This window comes from Toxotes jaculatrix, chromosome 20 (genome assembly GCF_017976425.1).
Source record: "Toxotes jaculatrix isolate fToxJac2 chromosome 20, fToxJac2.pri, whole genome shotgun sequence".
Taxonomy (NCBI): Eukaryota; Metazoa; Chordata; class Actinopteri; family Toxotidae; genus Toxotes; species Toxotes jaculatrix.
In genome coordinates this window covers 4,107,033-4,128,069 of record NC_054413.1, presented here as the reverse complement: position 1 = coordinate 4,128,069, position 21,037 = coordinate 4,107,033, and the positions used below count along the sequence as shown (strand labels likewise).

The window sequence follows — 21,037 nt, the reverse complement described above, 5'->3', positions numbered from 1 at the left end:
GCGGCGAGGAGACTTGGTTCAGATACACAAAGTGCGCATGGGTCCCTCCTCTCTGCTTCTCAGTGTTGGGGCGCGTTCCTCCAAAAGTACTTTATTACCCACTGCATCTTTTACTTACTGGAGCTTGTTTCAGGAAGAATAATTCCCATAGTTTTTCATTTTTGTTGCACCAGTTATTTGGATCTTTTTATTCACCGAGAATCATCCATAAATAAAATCAAACGCTGCTGTGCTCCTTAACTCTGCACATTTCTTAATTATAAATTTAGCTTGTAGTTGTTGCATATAGGCTATGGTAACAGAAACATTCAAAATAAAACAAAACATAAAACTCGAAATAGTGTCATAGCCTAATTGCGCACATTACTCCTTACATATCACAATTTACCAACCCACCACTGTCACCCTCTGCGCTGTTTTTCTTTTTTTTTCTTTCTTTTTTTTTTTTTTTGTTACTGTTTGTCCATGACTGAGAGCAGAAGGAGCCTACAGGCATTAAAACTACACCGAGCCACATCTGTTATGATTCATGGAAGCAATCACCAACAACCATCTAATGCCAAAAAGAATGATTAAAATAAATTGACCCCTTTGGCAAAGACCTGGTAATATTTATCTATGGAGTTACAGTTTGTCTGTGGTTTATGGTGTTTATAGTCTTTAAAATATACATTTTTATAATTACTTTATAATTCTTTTAATTTGCAAAACAGCAATGATGTGCCTTCTTTCTATATTATCCACCCTCCCATTGTTTATACCTGCTCCCCTATGCAGGGTCATGGGTAAACTGGAGCATATATCCGGGTTGTTTTCTCCTTGTTGTCTGTTATTTTTTTATATTCAGGACATATTTGGTTGTGTATGCAGTTTTTGTGCCAGTGTGTGCGGTCAGGCTGTTGTTGGGGATTCACTAACACCCCCTGTGGGAATTCTCTCCTTTAAAATGTCACATTAAAAGGTCAGAGGTTGAATCTCACAGAAATGTTCACGTCTGTATGAAAAGGGAAGACTACATGAAGAGGAATCTGCCAGACTGGTTTGATATCAACACGACACAGCTACTCCTATTTACTCCCACTGATATCTTGAACATTTTTATTTACTCATCTACAAGAATGAAACATTTCCAGCTGAAATGGGCACTTGAACATGAGTTAAGGAGGATGCACAGCATAGTATCGCTTCAAAATAACCCCATGTTGCAGGGAGGCAGATTTGCTTAAACGGAAAATAAATGAAACATCGCAAGGAATTTGAAGATATTTTATTTTTAAATGAACAAACCAGATGATTGCAGCAGAGAAAAGAATGTACATTTCTTACAACATGACAACACTGAAGCTGATTTTCCAAAGATGCATTCAGCCAAACGGATTGAATTGCCAAGTTGTCAACTGTAAGAGCATGACCTGCATATTTACATGATCCATGGACATTAAAAAAAATTACACCTGATGTTTAAATGGATATGATGATATGCGCAACCTCACACACAATATTTGACAGGCCAAAAAAAAAAATGTTTTGAAAGGAAACTGGTACAGTAAAATAAGCAAAGGTAGCAATGTCTACTTTACAAATGACAAAAATAAAACCTTAATTTACAGCGAGTTTAAAGGGCATGGCATTTCATTATTTACACGTACCTTCATCCTGTCTATGCTGCATTAAATTAGAATGGTGGCGACTTAATATCAGCGCAGTTAGTACCTTTTATTTTACCTAACTAAACTGTTTCAAAGGTTTTTAAAGAAGCTGTGATGAATCGAATACTCACATCGTATACCATGGTGTTGTAATACATTGCCACGATGCCCCAGATCTTGAAAGTTATTGTGTGAAATGGCTAAAAGGTTCAGTACTGTTTGATGAGTCTTCGTCTCTGCGAGGTCTTCCTCAGCAGATGTCTGTAGTCGTACGGGTTCTCCTCAGTTCGACTCTCTGTGGAGGACATTCTGGGAACGGAGCGCCTGTCAACACAACACGGGAGGGAGCAGTGAAATTCAGCACAAAGATAATAAACAAAGCCAAAAGAAAAAAAAAAAAATAAAAGGAAAAACAAAAGTGGAGATGGTTTGAAAGATTTGAAACAGAGGATGAGAAAGGAGATGAAACGATGTTCAGGAGGAAGATTTCATATTGTTTATCAGAGTCAGTAGTCATTCATCATGTGCATGGGGTGAGGCTATCTGAGGCAATGGCCAGACAGAACAAGAAAATGGATGAAATTCATACATGGACTTTCTGTCCTTTGACTGACTGGACAGTGAAATGCTAATGTCTTGTGATCGCCATTCTCAAGTGAAGTAGATACATTTCCTAATCAACTAAATCAGCTAAATCTATCACCTGTAACCTGTAACCTGACCCACAACTGATTTTCAACCTTTACAGAACTAACACTTTCTGCATGAGGACATAGATGATGTACCTGTTGTCTCTGGCAGGTCTTGGAGGCTCTGGTTCGGTGACGGCCCTCTCTCTGGTCTGTCTACTGGAAGCGGCCAACCTCTGTTCCGCAGGCTGCCTCCTGTCCATGGACCGTCTCCTGTCCACTGACCGTCTTCGGTCCATGGACCGCCTCCTCTCAGGCATGTGGGCCGGTGATGTTTTCTCCGTGGACATGGAGGGTTCAGACCTGCTAGTGGATAGGCCGCAGTAGTACTGATCGTCTACGTCCAGCAGCTTCCCCGGACTAAAGCACAAACAGAAATGATGGATGGACGTTATGATGAAGTACTTAGTATCAGTCTTTCAGACCACATGTTCGATTTTGCACAATTTTTGTAACTTTATCTAGTCCAGGGTAACGTCTGCATCCAGTGCCAGAGTGAACCACTGTCACATTAACAATACCAAAAGATGCCCCATAGGACAGCCTGTCACACACACAAATACAAACACTGAACATGGTACAACTGAGCTCAGATTATTAGTTGGAACAAATAAGTTGGAAAAGATTAAGCTTTGGCTGTTTTCTGCATTTATGTGAGGATTGATATCACGTGTGAGGGGAAAACAGGTGAGAACAGAATGCAGAAGTCCTTCAATTGAAAAACACAAAGATAGAGGTTTTGGACGTAAAGAGGACAAAGGAGGATTTTCCCTCCAAAATCCCTGATGCAGTCCTGCAGGGAAAGGACTGTAATCAAGACCTGATCAGTCACAGGTGTGTCCTCAAGGTGACTAAAACCAGACAAAAAACCTTATAAATGAATGCAAAACAGTTATTATAAACATGACAACCACTATGAGAGATAAATATATATCATTTCCTGTGTACAGTGTCTTTAAAATTAGTAGATTTTTTACAGAAGTAATACATAAATGGACCTGAATGTCAGACTCTCAGAACTCTATGGCTACTCTTCCTATGTTTCTTTATAGGTTTTTTAAAGGTTGTTTTTTTTTCTGTAGAGATGTTGGGAGATTCTGTCAACGTAAAAGAGGCAAAACTGCTGTTAAAAAGATGTAAATGTACTGGATGTTGAACTTAAGTGGGAACTTTCCTGATCTAAAAAAAAAAAAAGAAAAATAACTGGAACTGAGTTTTTAACCATCTGATACCATTTGGTAATTTTGAAGATATATTAGAAATATTATTTAAAACTCTTCTTTTTCATTCATGAGTTTTCAACTTCACTTTCAGAGAAGACACACCTGTGATCAGTTGTCTTGATTGCAGCTGCTTGCCTCAGTAGGTGTGGCCTATATAAATCCTGCTTGTTCAGTTGTTCTGTAAACCACTGAGGAGCAGTTGGTGGTTTTTAGCTCTTCTTTGCCATTTAAAAAAAACAAAACAAAAAACAAACAAACCCTTATCTTGATTTATATTTTCAGGAACCTTCCTCTTTTCACTCTTTTCTGTTTCCCTTTCTTCACAAGCAACTGTTTGAGATCCTTGTGCTCTCTACAGTGGGAAACTTGTGTTTTTAGTATTCTCAAACGCAGTTCCTTTAGTAGCTGACTCTAAGAAGCGAATGGGGGAAAATCCTCAACTTCCCTTTCAAAATGTAAAGTCAGTACATTTTCCCTGAATGGCTGTGGTCTTGTTGGTTAACTTCCTCATAAGTTTTTTTGTTTTGGCCTCATGTATTCATATCAATGTCACGGGTTTTGTTTTGAGACACTTTTTTTGTCCACTTCCACTGCTTGACAATTAACTGACCAACAGCACAGTGACACATCCTAGAGGAGAGGAGGAAAAGAGGATAATTGTCAAGCCCTCAGCCTGCAAGTGTCTGCCCACCAGACTGTATAAATCGTCCATCCGCACCACACAGCCTCCCTCTTAGCTTCAGGGCTGCTGTTATGAAGCCAAAGCTCCACTCTGACCTCCATATGAACAGGAGCGAGAAAAAGACAATTTCCATGTGGAGATCAATAATTCCCACACATTATCATATGGTGACAACTGCTATTGGAAATCAGTGTCTTTATGCATCAGCACTGTGCCTGTAAACCCATGATCTCACAACACTGGGACGAGTTTGAGGCTCGACCTGCCCTTTAAATAACCACAGTTTTAGAGGCTCGATGGACACACAATCATCCCACTGATGAATCATGATGAATGTGCCATTCTGAGGCCGAGATGAAAATTTCTCCTTGATTTGTAATTATCTCCCTGTTCTCTGGGCCACGGGCTGAATTATGTGATTGACACAGTGATGACACTGGCTCATATAACAGAATTCTATCAGCTGTTTTTATACACAGAGGTGGATCAGAGGTTACTTCTTTATCCATGTGGCCAACAGTGACACTTATAGCCATGCTACCGGCATGGCTTTAATAAAACTTTAGCTTTATAGCTTTTTTTTTTTTTTTTTTTTTTTTTTTTTAAAGTTTCATAATCTGTAGTTGCCCCTTTTTTCTTGTCTGTCTAGCTTTGGTTGGGCCACCAGGGAACCAGTTCAGCCCTGACACAGAAGCTGTAACAGGGCTGGTTGTGGGGCTGGTTCATGCCTGGGTCACTGCTCATGCTAACTACCCAGTTCTTGTTTCTTATTTCCAACGAAGTGCTGCAGCTGCTGTTGGAAACATAAAAGACATTGCTTCCAGTCGAATTTTTATTAGAATGACTTCAACGCATGGTGCCTTAAATGGCAAATATAAAAAGCTTCATGCGCTGGCAGCAGGTTGAATCACTATTGTTACATCTTTCAGAGAGAGAGAGTACAAAACAGACATGTAAACGATCATAGCTTTGCTATTGGCTCTGAAAGAAATCTGTGGCACACTATCACTGCTTCCCTGCCCAATTCTCCGTCTGTATGTCTTCACTCCCATTTACTATCATTACCTCTGTCTACTCTCCAGTTTTCACTCCTCTTACCACCCACGTTTTCCCATCTCCCATCCTCCTCTGCTGTCAGCTTTAGCCAGAGATGCTATCTTTCCTGCTGACCTTCTCATCCTTAATGATGCATGTAAACTGCTCCTGTCCATCGCTGGCCTTATTTATCTGCTAACAAATTATTACCCTTGATGTTTAGCGCTGTGTTGGACTGTGTGTGTGTATCAAGGTATGCGTGTGTCTCTTCAGACTGCTGTGATAAAGTACCCTGCCCCCTGCTTGTTCAGCCAGCCCTATCGGCCTATCTTCACCCCCTCACTCTGGGCGGTACTCTCACCTCGTGGCCTTTATGGCACATACATATGCATGAATATAAACATCTACACACACACTTTCTAGCTGCATTTTTTTAAAAGGAGTATCTGATCTGCAAAAAAATTTAGCAATTTATATGAAACATCTTTTTGAAACTTTGACACTGAAATAGCAGCATACGAAACATTAAAAATTTCATTGACCATATATGGTGAATATATCTGTGGTGAAAGATTAGTCTAATTAATTTCACTTAGGATGTGTGTAATGCTGCAGATCATTAAGTTTGGGCCCAGACACTGTCCTTATGTTGGCACTGGGCTAGAGTCATTACTCTGGACCAGCAAGCAGCAGGCCAGCCTCTTAAAACAGTAGTGGCAGATTGTTAAAATCAGGCTAAGATAAGAAAGGGACACTTACTCCTCTTTCCTGGGCTTGCGTTTATCATCCTGGACGGACCGCTGAGGGTAGAGAGACAGAGGACAGATCACTATATGCCAAACACTGCCCAATCTCTGTGTTTACAAAAATTGGCTTTAGAACAGAGGTTCCCAACCCTTTTTGCTCCCATGACCTCAGTCTTTGAGGGGTTGTAACCCCCATGTTGGGAACCCCTGTTTCAGAAGATGTTTGTGTTTTGTTAGTGAGTCACCTTTCAATCAAAATAACATTTCTAAAATCTTAAATATAATCACCTTAAACATTTTCAGAGAATTTCTCTCTGATATATGTGATCAGATTTATGAAGGAGTAGTCACTTCAATCATGTTTTAAAACTTTTTTTTTTTTTTTACATGGTACAATCATTGTTTTTCTAAAAAGTTGCTACTCTTTTTCCAAATGCTAAATGCTAAGTGTTTATTATTTATTGATGGAATTATTGATTAGATGCATCATGTCTACAGTACATAACTAGGTCAATTAAACAGAATGCCAGCATTATAAACAAACCTCCATTGCTGCAAAAAGAGCTACTTTGCGCTGAGCTATTGTTCGCTGAAATTATGAAACATTACAAATAATTACATTAGGCCTTAAGCACACACACAAAAAAAGAAAAGCTACTCAAAATTACTTGGCAAACATAACAAAGAAACCCTGGGACACATTTTTCCGCACAACTTTGTAATAGGCAAGATATTTCTTGCCTTTGGAACATATGTAGTAAAGTTTAATACAGACAGGAAAAAAAAATGCCAATCAATACAGCATTGTGAAAGCCAATAGGTGGGAAAGCAGTGGCAGAAAGCAACGTGGCAGCTGACAGAAAAGCTTCGTTTTAATAAGTATCCGAAATCATTCAACATGTCACTCACATGAATCAGGTTGTAATAGGTAGAGTCCTCTGGTGTGTTCAGGGTCTTTGGCTGCTGGGTCCTGCGGGGGGTCCTCGACACTCTCTTGTCAGCTGAAAAGTAACAAAGACATTTGAAAGCATCAGACAGTGGAATTATGTTGGTTGTACCGAGCAGTTAAAACTACTCAGTGTTGTTCCAAGATGAAAGGGGCTGGCAGCAGGTGCTTTTCAATGCAGTGTAATTATTTACTTTTTTGGGGACCCATGTTCCCTCAACCTGTTTCTTCTCATTGCCTACATTTCTCATTCATTGCTTTCCAACAGCAACAACTGGATCAAACCAGTCCTCTTCTTACTTGTCTCGTTCTGCTCTCTTTACAAAATTACTTTGTATTTGGTTCCATTTGTTCCATCTATCACACCACAAATCTAAGTGAAGGTGATGATGTCTGCAGAAACATGAGGCCTGAATAAGACAATGATGTGGTGGTCTTTGGCCAAGTGACCATAAATCTATTTCACTGATTATACCTGGGTAAAAGTCGGGTCAGTGTTTCAACATCTTGCTGAAGGAGGCAGATTGATGTTGTCATTTGTGTGGCTGACCATCACGATCAAACGGCTCGAGAGTCGGTGGAATCAATACGCACGGCTGACTGGATTACCACAGTGGCTGAGTGCGATCTGACACCACGTTGCCCTTTGACTTTGTTGTGCTTATTGAGCTTCCCTCCATACATACTGCAGTTTAACCCTGAGGCCTTCAATGGCTGGTTTGAATTTTTCAACAGAGATTATGTGAAACAACCTCTGACACAAACAAAGTGTCCCATAACTTTGTGATGATCCATGTTCAGTTCCCAGCGTGGTATTGAACATAAAGTGGGAGGTGTGTGTTTGTGACCAGATTAGCTTTTTTTCATGCATGACATCTTCCATACTGTAGTGAATGTGTTTCAATCTATCATACTTGTCGTGGGTTGATTTACTGTAACAATATCTCTCATCTATGTTGATGCAATTAGAAACATATTACAATGACCTTTGCTTGTTGCTTGTTATTAATCACTGTTCATGCAAGGGTGAAACACACGGGAAAACAATCCATCATGTGCAGAAGCTCTCGGGTAAAGCGGGTGAAAACTTTCTGATGTTATTGAACAGCTCCGCCTAAAGTTCATTCTGTATTGCTCAAATGAGTAAAGCCAATTTCAAACGCCCTCTTATTAATTCCTGCCATAATTGTTGGAAACGCTCGCTCACAAAACGTGATTAACATTTGATGACCTTTCCCATGAAGAGCATTGTGACTGGCATTCCACTGCTTTCATTGTGTGTGTCACAAATGATTGTTAAGACGTTTATTATGTCAGTGAAATTTATGAGGACAGCACAGAACTATGGATGGAGAAATGACCTAGTGCGGCTGAAAAGCATAATCTTATAGGGAGTTGCAGGAGCCCTTGGAAATAACACTGATAATTCATTATGCTTTACCTCAGGCAACGTGCTGTGCTAAAGAAAAGCCTGTAAAGGGCAAACATGCCCATATGTAAAGGAGGCTGTAAGCTGCTAGAAACTCAGTGTGGGGGTGTGTGTGTGTGTGGGTGGGTGTCTGTGTGTGTGTGTGGGTGGGTGTGTGTGTGCATGAGGGTTTGCGTGTGCGCATGGGGGGGGGCGCGAGGGGGGCGTGGGGGGGCGAGGGGGGGGTGCGTGGGGTGTGTGTGTGGGGGTGTGTATAAAATGTTCATATCTCAGTGTTTGCCATTAAAATGAAATCACTTAAAATACAGACATAGGAAAACAACTGAAGGCAGATTTTGTCAGCTCTGGTGCAGAGCCAGGCTAGCTGTTTCCCTCTAGTTCCAGTCTTTACGCTAAGCTATGCTAACCATAAGCTGGCTCTAGCTTCATATTTATCAAACCAATGTGAGAGTGGTATCGATATTTTCATCTAAATCTTGGCAAAAAGCAAATGAGCCCGAAATCTTGAACGATCTAACGCTGTTTGCAGACCAATGCAATTCTGCAAAAACATCAAACTTTCCATGCCCACAATTTCCCTACAAAGTACGCACATGGTAACTACATATGGTTAAGGAAGGATCATGTTTAGAGTTTAGAGTTTTGTAATAAAACTCAAAAAGCCACTAAAGTTCAAACAAATTGCAGAACAATCATGATGCCTTCCAAGAAAAGTCAATCACTGGTCTTATTACATAATTGTTTCATTATTACATCAAGACACCTGAACCTGTGACGACAGTGACATTTTATCTGCCATCTCCTTCTCCTCAGAGATGAACTTTCAATTTGCTGTCTTCCCCTGCTCACCACCCCGAAAGCAATTACACCTATCACCTGTGCAAATCAGATTTTACATTTGATGACACATCGGGTAGAGAAGCGCTTCCTGTTTTGGCACTTGACTTTCCCACATTTCCTGACCTAATCAAGTCGCATGAGAGAGAAAAGAACGCCATCCTCTGATAACATCATGCTAGACTGTGAGAAGATGGTAATAATAAAACCTACGTGTTTCTTTTTTTTTCTTTTTCTTTTTTTCTTTTTTTTACATCAAGGAAACAGAACACAGTGGAAACATCTGGCACAGGCCCACACACCATTAACTTTCAGATAATAAACACTGAATAAGAACAGATTTCTGCCCCAAATCCTGGATGTTTACAATCAAAACGTGAACATAATCTTTTCTTTTCCTTTTCGTGGGGCAGGAAATGACTCAGTTGCACTCCGACTTATGTGAGTGAATTTATCTGAACTCCATTTATCTCTGTGTCTGGTGAAGAATCTCCTCGGTGCAGCAAAATCAAAAAGACCCTACTGAAACATTAGCAGAGTAAAAGAATGATGCATATCCTCCTTAGACAGGGAGCCTGTCTTTCTTGATTATCTGATGATTCAAGGCTTCAAAAACAGAACCAAAACTGCACATTAACCTCAGGTTAATCCATGCCAGCATTCTGCACTATATTTATTGCTTTATAATCTTTTTTTCACCGAGCCAGTCTCGCTTATCTTACTTGATTGGTGATTCTGGGGAGCAAAGCCATTGATTGCTTTTCCTCTCACAAACATGCCATTGCTCTCAGGGTTTGATTGATGGGCCTGGATGATCTCATTCAACTTATGCTGCAGGGCGACAAAGTCCTGAGAAGTCTTTGAGATCTGTTGAAAGAGATTGAACAGAAATAATATATGAGTGAAAAAAATGAGACGGAGATGTGAGCGGGAAACAAAATGTGTTTTAATGGTATTACCTGTTTTGAGAAGCTCTGTAGTTGCTCGGCTTCTTTCTGTGCTGTTTGCTTGTTGGCCTTCAGGTTCTTCCTGTCCTTGTATCCTCTGAAGTTACTTTGGATCTTCACCGCAGCCTGTTCTTCCTCCTGTCTTTCTTTTTCAGCGTCAGTCTCCTCTTTATGTTCAATCACTACATCAGTCACATCCAGGCCCTCTTCCTCCTCCTCTTTACTTTCCTCGTCTGCATCGTTGGCAGTTTCCTCCTTTGCTCTCCTCTGTGCTTCTCTCTCTGCTTTCAGTTTCTTTCGGTCCCGATGGCCTCTGAAGTTACTTTGAAGGACAGTAGCAGCCTTTTCCTCATCCAGTCCGTCCAGATTCTCAGCAGATTCATCCTGCTGGGATTCTGGCATAGATTCTTCTGTATGCAATGCCCGTTGTTCTTCTTCTTTTGGAGGTTCTGGTGCAACCTCTTTTTCCTTCTTCCTTTTCTTAGGGATCTTTCCTTCCTCCTCGAGTCGCTTGCGCTCCTTGTGGCCGCGGAAGTTACTCTGAAGGACCACAGCTGCTTTGGTCTCATCTGGCTCTTCTGACTTGACATTACTCGATGAAACGTCTACTTCCTCTTGAGCTTCTGTTGATTCCTCTTTTTCTGTTTCTTCACTGCAGATTTCCTCTGCTGGTGGTAGAACTTCAAGAACTTCTCCCTCAGCTGCAGGGCTGATTGCTGTGGTAGCTGCTTCTTCACCAGTCGGGCTCTTCTCTTTCTGTTTCTTAGCTGGGATTTTGCCTTCTTCTTGCAACCTCTTCCTCTCTTTGTGACCTCTGAAATTACTCTGGAGAACAGTGGCTGCCTTGGTTTCCTCCTCTTCCACTGCAGCAAGTTCCTGTTCATTCTCCCCCTTCTTGTCCCCTTCCTGTGCGTCTGCAATCACAGCCTCGTCTGCCACTTCTGTATGTTCATCATCTTCTGGCACCTGTGTATGATCACTGTCATCATTTTCCTCTGCTTCATAAGTGCTTTCTTCATCCTCATCATTCTCCTCATGTTTATCAGCTGTCGTTTCTGCTTCTTCTTTGTTAGTGGGTTCTTTCCCACCTTTTTCCTGTTCCTCTTCCATCACTGTGTGTGGTGGTAACTCTAGCTCTGCCCCAGCCATTGTCTTCTTTCTCTCCTTAAACTTTTTCCTTTCTTTGTAGCCCCGGTAGTTGCTCTGGAGAACCACTGCAGCTTTAGCTTCCTCCTCCTCGTTGTTTGCTTTATTTTCAGGAGTACAGGTATTTTCGTCGTTGGTGCTCTTCTCTGGTTCAAGCACTTGATCCTCCTTTTCTTTGAGGGCCTTCTCTGCTTTCTCTTTCTCTTTGGCCTCCCTAAAAGAGAAAATGGGTACTTCTTTATCAAAAAACATCTTTTTTTTTCAGGGATATATTGTTGAATTTTGTGTTTCGCCCACCGTTTTCTTTTGAAGCTCTTTCTTTCCTTATGCCCTCTGTAGCGGGCCTGAATCTTGGTTGCAGCCTTGTTCTTTTCCTCTACCAACTCCTTGTATTTCTTTTTTGCTAGATAGCCTCTGCAAACTGAAGAGGAAGACACGCAAAATATAAACCAGTATAATTCATGCCAACCTCGGATAACTGATTCACCACAAATTGTTCTCACCAGCCTGAAACTGGACGATGAAAGCCTCCAACTTTGCCTTGTTTTTGTCATCAGCAACCCTCCTCCGAACTTTATGACCTCTGTAAGCTGGACATTAAAGCATGAATTAGCATGACTGCTCCATGACTCATTTATATTCTGGGATACCAACAGAGTGTACAGATTACTAACCTGACTGCAGCACCAGAGCACTCTGTTCTCGCTCTTTCAATATCCGCCGGTACCGCTTGGTTCCCAGCCAGCCCCGGACGTACGCCTGGAGCAGAATGATTCGTTGTGTGGCCTGCTGCACCATCAGATTCAGATGCTCAATGTGGTAATACTTGAGGAAAACCTGTGAGCCAAGACCTCAACATTACTGATCACCATATCAAATCTATTTTTACTTACGAAATATTTTTTGTGCAACTGCTGCTCAATTTACAAATTTCAATCCTATTATCCTTCTCTTACCTTAGTCTTCCCCATTGCCCAGTTCTCCAGCTTGGCCTTCTCCAGTATTGCAGCACATGTTTCTGGAGTGACAGCTGGCTCCTCATGAGCATGGAAGGCCAAGATGTAGTACCTGTAACAATCAGTGTAATCAGCGGGATACTAATAAGAGGGCCAACACACATTTTACATTGATTTTAATTTGATTAACAACAATTAAACATGGCTGTTTCCTTGGAGTGAAGTGAGAACCTGCTGACCTCTTTATGAAGTTAGAAAACAGGATGCGGTGAGAGTAACCCTGCCGTCTGATCTTGGCGGTCTCCAGAACCCCGGTGTAACGCAGCTGAACCAGAACCTTCTCCCGGTCAAACTTGTTGGCTTGGCGATCATTGTTGGGTTTGATACAGCGCACAAAGTGAGGCTGCCCTGCCACCATCTTGGACAGCAGGTCCATCAGAGAGTACTGCAGAGAAAAGTGAAACCCATTAGGCAATCATGGCAAGAAGAATAAAGAAAGCTGCCAACATATGAGCAAATAAAAAATAATAAATACAATCTTACTCTGAAGTAGGAGGCCACTGTCTGCGTTCTCATGTTGGTGGTTTCTCTCGGGTGGTAAGGCGTATCTCCATGTTCACCCGGCTGAAAACACAGACATTACACACTTCAAAAAACAAAATAATTTATATTGTACTGCGTGGTTCGACTACTCTCTACACTACTATGCCTTTATTTACAAGTTTATGGGGTAAATGAGAACGTTTTGATACAATGCACACAGGCCACCTAGGCAGCTGAGTCTAAGAGGGTGAAATAAAGACACTGAGCTAAGCTTAATGTAAAGCATCAGCAACTTTGTTAGCTGCAGCCCACCTGTAAATGATTCACGTCTTTAAAATTATAATGGAAGACATATTTCCACTACAATTTTTAATGCGTACTATGTTTTTCATCAAAGCATTTTATCTTTTTTTTTTGTGTGTTCTCCAAAAATCACCAATCACCGTTTGCCTTTGCACTGTGTCATCAAGAGGCACATCAAGAAAGCATTTTTTTTCAGGCGTGAGCTTTAATTTCCGAGAAGGCTGCAAAAGAGATGCATAAAATGGATAAACAAAATAAAAAAAATGAGTGCCAAATCAAGAGTGCGGTCTGCATAAATACAACTTGAAGCTATCACTTCAAAAAATGTTATTCTCAGTTAAAAATCGAACATAAGCTATGTGCCTATAACACCTACAGTATTTGCTCTTATTAAGACAACACACAATGCTACATCATCTTGAATGTAATAAATTACACACACAAGTGTATTAACCTGCCTCCAGCATGTATTTGGTAACAATTTAACAAGCACTAAATCTAATTCTCAGCACAAATCCACTGAGGGAAACCATCTTTTATAGCAAGCCATCAGCCTGATACTGTTTGTAGCATTTAAAAGCTCATTGTTGCTTCTTAGGAGCGAAGCCTTTGATGAGCTTTTTGTCTAACATATGCAGATGAATGGAAATAGATTCAAGAACTCATCAAACACAGTTCAATTGAATGTAGCTACTGTCAGTTGCTTTTAGGTGAGCAAATTGCCTCAGGCCTTACATTTAGGCACTGAAACTGTGTATTTCCACAGTGTAAACTAATTTACTGAGGAAAGTCATGTAATTAAACTGCCAGGAGGATTTTTTATTTGGCCATTGGCAGCTGAAAACGGCTCGGGCTGATTATTGAATGCTTTGAATGCAAAATTTTAAAGTTTTAATACTTTCTTAAGCATTTTTAAAAAAAGGCATGGTGCTATAAACTGCATCCATCACAGCGATGGATATGAACAACAGGTATCAACATAGCATAAGGTCCTACAGCCTGTCCAGACCACTCAGTGGAGATGGGGATGATGTTTATTCACTTAGCCTTACAGCACACATGCACTGACAATCACATAGATTGTATGCACAAGGGGGAAATGGCATTCTTTGCATTCAGTGTGTATAATTTTGAACATCTACCCAGGAATTAGCTGTGATGGGTTCTAATAGAAACACAGGCCACTACACTCTACACTCTACACTACAGAGATCTAATGTGAGTCAGAGCGTCTGACTTGGTAAAATAACACGTGTGAACTACATGGAAATGTGTTGATTACCTCACTGAAAGAGAAAGAACTGTATAGGGTTAGCACTCCCATCTTTTATGAAAGAAAAGCAGTGAAAGAGAGAGCGATGACGGGGAACAAAGCAGACAAAAAGGTGAGACAATAAGAAGCTATAATTGCAGATGCAACATAAATGGAAAACACTACAGAGAGTAGAGAAACTGAATTGTAATTCAGGAGCAGTTCATGGCTGTGGCAGCGATAGTAAAGAAAAAATAAAAAAATAAATCGAACAACTTTCCAGGGGAAGTTCTCGATGTAGGAGATAATACAGTGATAATGCAGACAGTGCTGTAAGTACCTTGGCGAAGGTGATGGTGCGTGTCGGGGTCCGCGGGCTGCGCAACGTGTTTATGCCTTTACCCTTGGTGTGGGCAAGGTTGCCTGTGAAATAAACAAATAGCGGATGAGGGTCAGTTACCAAACTGTCCTCAACAGGAGCGGGGGGGACTCGGTCATACATCCAGGAAACATGTAAAGAAACAAAGCTGAATGTATATTTGTGTCAACTGGGATAAACGAATGGAGTCTGGAAACAAGTTCCTGTCATTCTGAACTGCAAAAAGTAAAACTGTTGATTCTTTAGATCTTAAATAAAAGAACTCAATGGAGCAGATACCAGAAGAGTTCAGCGGTCTTTGCTTTTATGTGAGTTGCAGTTGATTGGGTCAGTGAAAACAAACACACACTGTCAAGAAACGCCAACGCTCGATAATGCAGCTTTAAGGCTACTTTGAAAAACTGATTATGTGATTAATGGCTTTGTGATTCGATTTTGACAGAGGTGGCAACCTGCTGTGCTGAGGAGAGATGCCAAGACCAGCTTATTACAACAGATGTCTAGCAGACAAGGGAGGAAAGCCTTGCTAAGAAGAGTAACAATAACCTGTTGTTTCACTTTAAGTATGTGTTTTGTGCAGCTTAGAAACGGTTTAACTGAAATGTTGTCACAAACAGATCTTATTTCTCTTTCTTTTTTCTAAAGATAAAACTTCATTTTTGCGTCGCTCAAAAAGAGACGGCATCCTCCTTACCCGTTTTGGTGAGGGGATGGGTGACGAGTTTACGAATAAGCTCGTTCTCTGACGACCTCAGCAGCAGGACGATGTCGGCTGGAAGTGTGTCTCTGTTCTTGGCCAAGAAGCCTGCAGCATTGTAAATCACCTTGGAGGAAGAAAATAAAAGTATGTGAGAGGCCTACACGTGTTAACCAGCTTCAGTGAGCTGTACACATTATTGTCATCAAATGTCAGTTACCTTTCCAGCATAGTGGTGAATACCAAAGCCAAGGTCAACCCTCTTTGGCCTCCAGAAGCTTTTGGTTTTGAGATTATCTTCGAATTTCTCTAAAATACCAAATTGCACATTAGTTAAGTGTTTTCAACAACCCAGTGCTGTCTGAGTGAGACTGTTGTGGGCTACCTAACTCAACCAACCATCAGTCTGAGATTCTGTTCTGTGCAAATGAATAATATTGTCTGTCTCTAACTGCCAGATGTGAGGGATTAGACTTGGTTCATTCCCTCAGGTGTTAAAATATTTTATTTTCTGTTCTGTCATCTGCCATCAAATCTTGGTTAAGGAAATTGAATAAAAACTCTCTCCCCATTATTCAAAATGGAATAGTCAATAATTCCTTGACAAATAAAGACTGTAGACAGTAAATCCACCCAGAAACGACTGACCTACGAGGGTCTGGTCAGTGGCCTGTGGGAAGCGACTCTCCTCATCCAGTAGTGAGAGCATCCCCATGGGCTTCTGTAGGAACAGGTCCAGGAGGGGCCGGTTGTCCTCATACTCAATCATCCGAGCGTCCACCTCCTCGTTCAGGTACTCATCCTGCACAGAAATGACAGCTTGAATACAGTCATGGCTTTCTATGCCATAAACATTCAGGTGAATTTCTTTCTTTTTTTGCAAAGTAATATCCTGGATGTTTCTGCTTTATTGTTGAATAAATAAAGGAAGACCTGCACTGTAAAGTCAGAAGCTGATTGTTTGTTCTGTGGCTTGATTTTATTGACTGTTAATGTTGACATGCACTGAGAATTTTTGTAGTTTTGTTTTGACTTAGTGTTGTTGGGTTAGATGCAGGAATATCAAGTACACCTTTAAATGCATCCTGGACATTTTCCACTCACATTCAGTCATAGTTCTTTAATGTCACTCTTGACTGTTCAGACTAAACTTTAGGGTAAGAACGACAAAGGATGTGCAAACTGGAAGCATCTGACATCATATATTGGCCAATATCAGCTCTCCAATGACAGGACAAAATGAAATCCAGAACTTGTTGCCCTGCAAACTCCTCTTTCCCTGTTAAGATAAATCTGGTCCAGGGGGCAAAATGAGCTTAGGCCTCCACTTTATATTGAGCTAACCTGATCACATCAGGTTGACTGACTCTCGGAGCTGCAAGAGTGACTCAGCAACATTGCCAGAGACTTCTATTCAGTGAAGAAAAGGACAAAATGGGAACAAACAACATCAAATCAACGTGCTTATTCTAGCATGAACTGCACGCTGTGGAGTAAACGAACCACATCAGGAGATCTGAGGGGATGGAGACTGAGACAATATGTAACCTCATGTGTAAACATATATGGAAACATATAGATGAGGGAGTTAATCCATCTGAATTAGTGATAATACAGTAATGCTATCTTAAATCTGCTTTATTTTACTCTAGATGTGGCTGGTTAGGTGATGCTAATTAATCTCATAGCACAGTACATTTCCCTTATGTTCTGTGTATATTATATATATAAATATATATTATGGTGGCAGTATAGGACAATTGTATTTCTGGGCCTGGTGCCAACAATACCCAAGAGTGAGTTTAAGTCCAAAGCTAAGTGTCTTCAACTCCTAATTGACCCTCGTTTGGGATGATTTATAGCTTCTCTCCATGGGTGAGACCAAATCATTTAACATTAGCAAACCGTTCTCTGGCCCCCCAAGGCAAAACACACCCTCGAGACCACATAAAGAGAGAATGGCGAACCTCATTTTCCCGTAAATAAAGACAGCAGCATATTTTACCCTTGCCATCTCTCTTAAAGCGCAGAGTGACAAATGATGACATGTTATCACCATTTAGATGGAAATGAGGTAGTACCAAGGTGAAAAATGCATACAAAGTGCTTTCCAGGAGGGATTCAAGTACTAAGAAAGTGTTCTTTGATTGCAGTGATAGGTCAGTGGACTTCACCTGTTCCCAAGCGAATATGTGTTGGTTGAAGTAAAACTGGATCTGCTCGTTGGCGATGTTGATGCAGAGCTGCTCGAAAGAGTTCTTCTTGAAGTTCTCAAAACCGAAGATGTCCAAGATGCCGATGTTCAAGCCTTTGTCATCCTCCCTGGAGCAATTAAAAAGAACAGAAATATTCTTTGGGGTTGTAGAAATATAATTTTTTTGGCTCTTATCAATTATTTTGTGATCCCTTCGATTGCTCTTGCAAAGCAAAGAGGGGGTCGCGACTCCAAGGTCAATGATTCTGCATTCGTGACAGCAAAAACACACAACATCACAGTTTCCGCTCCTAATCTCACCCTAGGTGGCTGTCGGGCCGCAGCAGCGTGTTGATACGGTTGACAATCCAGCTGAAGAGGCGGCCGTAGAGAGCCTTGCCCATGGCGTCCCTCACCTCAGCCGCTTTTTCCACCGTGTTGGGCCTGACGATCGTCTCTCCGCGGGCCACGACACAGTGGGAGGTCAGGGCTTCCTGGAGCTCATCTGAGCGGATATGCAGCAGTGAGGCCACTGAGGGGACATGTGATAACATGAGTTAACATTTCTATAGCAGAATTAGTGCAAGTAACACATGCAGGGTGTGCAAACTTTAACGCCCTCATTCAGAAATAAGGATGGTGCTCTGGGTTCACAGTAAAATAAGTGAGAAAGCACACTCATGTTCATTGATTAAATCAAATTAATGAACCTTATCTAGACAGCTTCGTAAATCACCAGACAGAGCAAATGTTTAAATTTAGAAAATAATAATCCTGCAGGGAAATCATGTCCGGTGAAATCTAACCATTGCAGATGTATGTTTGGTCATGATGTCCCTGTAATTCTGCAATAGCCTGTCTGTACTGATGGATAATTTATTTCAGAACAACAGTTTCCTATATTTAGCTCTACTCCACCTGGAGCTTTCTGCAGAGTTAATGGAAAGGAGCAGAGGAGGGAAGAGGAGAGGCGGGGGTGTACAAGAGGAAATTCAGAGTCACGTTTGGTTTTACGTCATACTGAAGTGCAGCCATGCCACTCTCACCGTTCTCTAGGACAGAAATGTTGGAGATGTTGCTCTTGTCTGTTTGATGCTCCGAGGCAACTGGAGAGAACTCGATGTCTCCGGAGTTGAGGATGGCAGCCAGAGTGCTATAAACACTGCCCAGCTCCTGCACAAATGATAGACAGTCTGTGGAAAACTGATAGCAAACACTACGACATCTACTAGCTGCATGGGGATTTGAAAAATTCTGCACCAATTAATGAGAGGTTAAAAATGCTGCAATGTGGTCACTTCCTTCACTTGTTATGAATAGGAAGTCAGTTTGCTGAAGTAGTCTGACAGCCAAAGTACATGAAAGAAAAATTCTTCTAATGTGTCTGAAAACTGTGCCAAAATAAATAAAAGTGCCTCAAAGATAATCTTTATACATATTCTGTGATTTCATGCAGGACAAGACTCACTGTAGAAAAGGAGGCTGTTCCTCCAGCAGTGCCAAGCGATTACAGGATAAGTGCTATTGACGTGCAGATCCCAGAGGCAATCAGTTCTCTGGGCCTCATTAGCCTTCACAATGCCAACAGCTGACTGCCTACATGTGCCTGTAGTTTCATTCTCCATCACAGGCCATACAGTTCAGATTTAGAAACTGCACTCATTTAAAGCTTATTTTGTGTGTGTTGTTTTGTTTTTTGTTTTTTTTTTAGTAGTCACTGATTATTGTTAATATGTTGTTTTTTGGTCATTCATTGACTTTCATACATTTCAGATATAATACAGGAGTGTGAGAGCATGTCTGTATGAATGTTAGGATCAAGGTTATGCTATTATTGTGAGGAGGCCTGTTTCAGCTGTTTGCTCAGTAATTAATGCAGTAGTTTGTACCTCCAGGGTGAATCCAATGACTTTGAAACACTGCTCCACTGTATCAAACTGCTCCTTGTAGAAGGTGTTGCTCACTATGTCAGGCCCTAATTTAATGTGCTCATTGCACAGATACCTGCAGTAAAAAGAGGAAACATGAAGATCAGGATTGGGCTGTTGGAAAGTCGGGAGTTTGCAGTGTGAGTGGGGGAAATAACAGTGTTCAACAGAAAGGCTAAGACCTGTCAAACCTACTTAGGTGTTTTGCTGTCGGAGAGCTTGTAGTGGGCTAGTTTCTTCCTGTCAGCCAGGCCGGCGTAAATGTAGTAGAAGATGTGGAAGTTCCTTTCCCCTCTGTTGAAACACACAAAGACAGTTTGTCAGAATGACAAATTAACAGAACAGATGTGGATGATGTCAAGAGGATAATTTGGGCTTGTTTGAATCTACAGCAGGAAGCTTTTGGCCTAACTTTTCACTAAACACCATTAAAATGTACTAAGTATTCCATATGTTACTGCTAACCATTTTTCTCACAAATCTTAACATCCAACATAACATGCCTGAGGTCCTGAATTATGAAGGGATTTTTGAAGCACAATTCCATGGATCCACCCAGTTTGCTGTGCCCAGCAATTAGTATCTAACAGGCTGAAGAAAAGTGTAGCTATACAGAATGCCTGCAGCCAAATCAAACCCTCCCTGACATGTGTGTCTGTTTTCTAATAAAATACTTGAGTCTGCCTTTGAAATTCCACTGAGGACACTTGCAAGACCACAATCTTTGATCAAACAGGAAATAAGCTAGCCCCTCCACTTGACCCGGTCCGCTCTCCAGACACATGATAAGAAGAAAAGATGGATTGACTGAAGTGCAGTTTGAAGGCGAAGGCCGTGAGTTTGAGATGGAAAAGTAGAGGTGAAAGGAAGAGAGACAGAGTTCATTACGCACTGATCCCTGGCCAGCAAGCAGAAAAATAACCTTCGCAGCAATGTTCTCTCAGAAAACTACAAGAGACATGATTTAAGTTTCTATGAATGTCACTGGGAAATGTAGGCCACGACAGTAATGAGTGTCATGAGGTTTACATTAGAAAAACGACAGAAAAAGACAGAAACAAAAAGAGTGAAGTGATATTTACACAGCTTGGTGGATGACTCTGGATTTCTCCAGCAGATACTCAGATATCTGCGCTCCCACCACAGTTCCCCCGCAGGTGAACTTCATCTCCAGGTACTTGCCAAAGCGACTGGAGTTATCATTGATGACTGTGCAGGCGTTTCCAAAAGCCTCCACCAGGCTGTTGACCAGCAGGATCTTCTCCTGGAGTGTCCGATTGTTGGCCTGAATAAAACATTGTACCACCTTAGAAACTGGGAATAATTTGTTTGTCAGGAAATGAGGCACGAATTTCTGCCGTGTGCCTCTCTATTCATGTTGTTCCCATCAAAAGTGACACTGCCAGTGCTTTAGTTTCTTATTTCACTTGTAAAAAATGTGAATTGAAATGGAACT

The 21,037-nt window shown here is 41.2% G+C and overlaps 1 protein-coding gene across 1 annotated transcript in view; it reads right to left on the bottom strand.

Annotated features, from left to right (window-relative positions):
- Positions 1 to 1,290: 1,290 nt before the first annotated feature.
- The window catches only part of myo3a (myosin IIIA), a 41,330-nt gene continuing 21,583 nt past the window's right edge, over positions 1,291 to 21,037 (bottom strand). Inside the window, exons 13-34 of the mRNA XM_041065965.1 lie at positions 20,664 to 20,866; positions 19,777 to 19,875; positions 19,543 to 19,657; positions 18,700 to 18,826; positions 17,975 to 18,185; positions 17,634 to 17,781; positions 16,108 to 16,261; positions 15,680 to 15,768; positions 15,457 to 15,586; positions 14,724 to 14,806; positions 12,829 to 12,909; positions 12,525 to 12,730; positions 12,286 to 12,397; positions 12,004 to 12,166; positions 11,833 to 11,919; positions 11,627 to 11,750; positions 10,196 to 11,543; positions 9,959 to 10,103; positions 6,934 to 7,025; positions 6,038 to 6,078; positions 2,435 to 2,698; positions 1,291 to 1,973 (exon numbers count right to left, since the gene is read on the bottom strand). Of these exons, the coding sequence (XP_040921899.1) occupies positions 1,859 to 1,973; positions 2,435 to 2,698; positions 6,038 to 6,078; positions 6,934 to 7,025; positions 9,959 to 10,103; positions 10,196 to 11,543; positions 11,627 to 11,750; positions 11,833 to 11,919; positions 12,004 to 12,166; positions 12,286 to 12,397; positions 12,525 to 12,730; positions 12,829 to 12,909; positions 14,724 to 14,806; positions 15,457 to 15,586; positions 15,680 to 15,768; positions 16,108 to 16,261; positions 17,634 to 17,781; positions 17,975 to 18,185; positions 18,700 to 18,826; positions 19,543 to 19,657; positions 19,777 to 19,875; positions 20,664 to 20,866 (4,137 nt within the window). The 3' untranslated portion in view covers positions 1,291 to 1,858. The remainder of the gene's footprint in view (positions 1,974 to 2,434; positions 2,699 to 6,037; positions 6,079 to 6,933; positions 7,026 to 9,958; positions 10,104 to 10,195; positions 11,544 to 11,626; positions 11,751 to 11,832; positions 11,920 to 12,003; positions 12,167 to 12,285; positions 12,398 to 12,524; positions 12,731 to 12,828; positions 12,910 to 14,723; positions 14,807 to 15,456; positions 15,587 to 15,679; positions 15,769 to 16,107; positions 16,262 to 17,633; positions 17,782 to 17,974; positions 18,186 to 18,699; positions 18,827 to 19,542; positions 19,658 to 19,776; positions 19,876 to 20,663; positions 20,867 to 21,037) is intronic.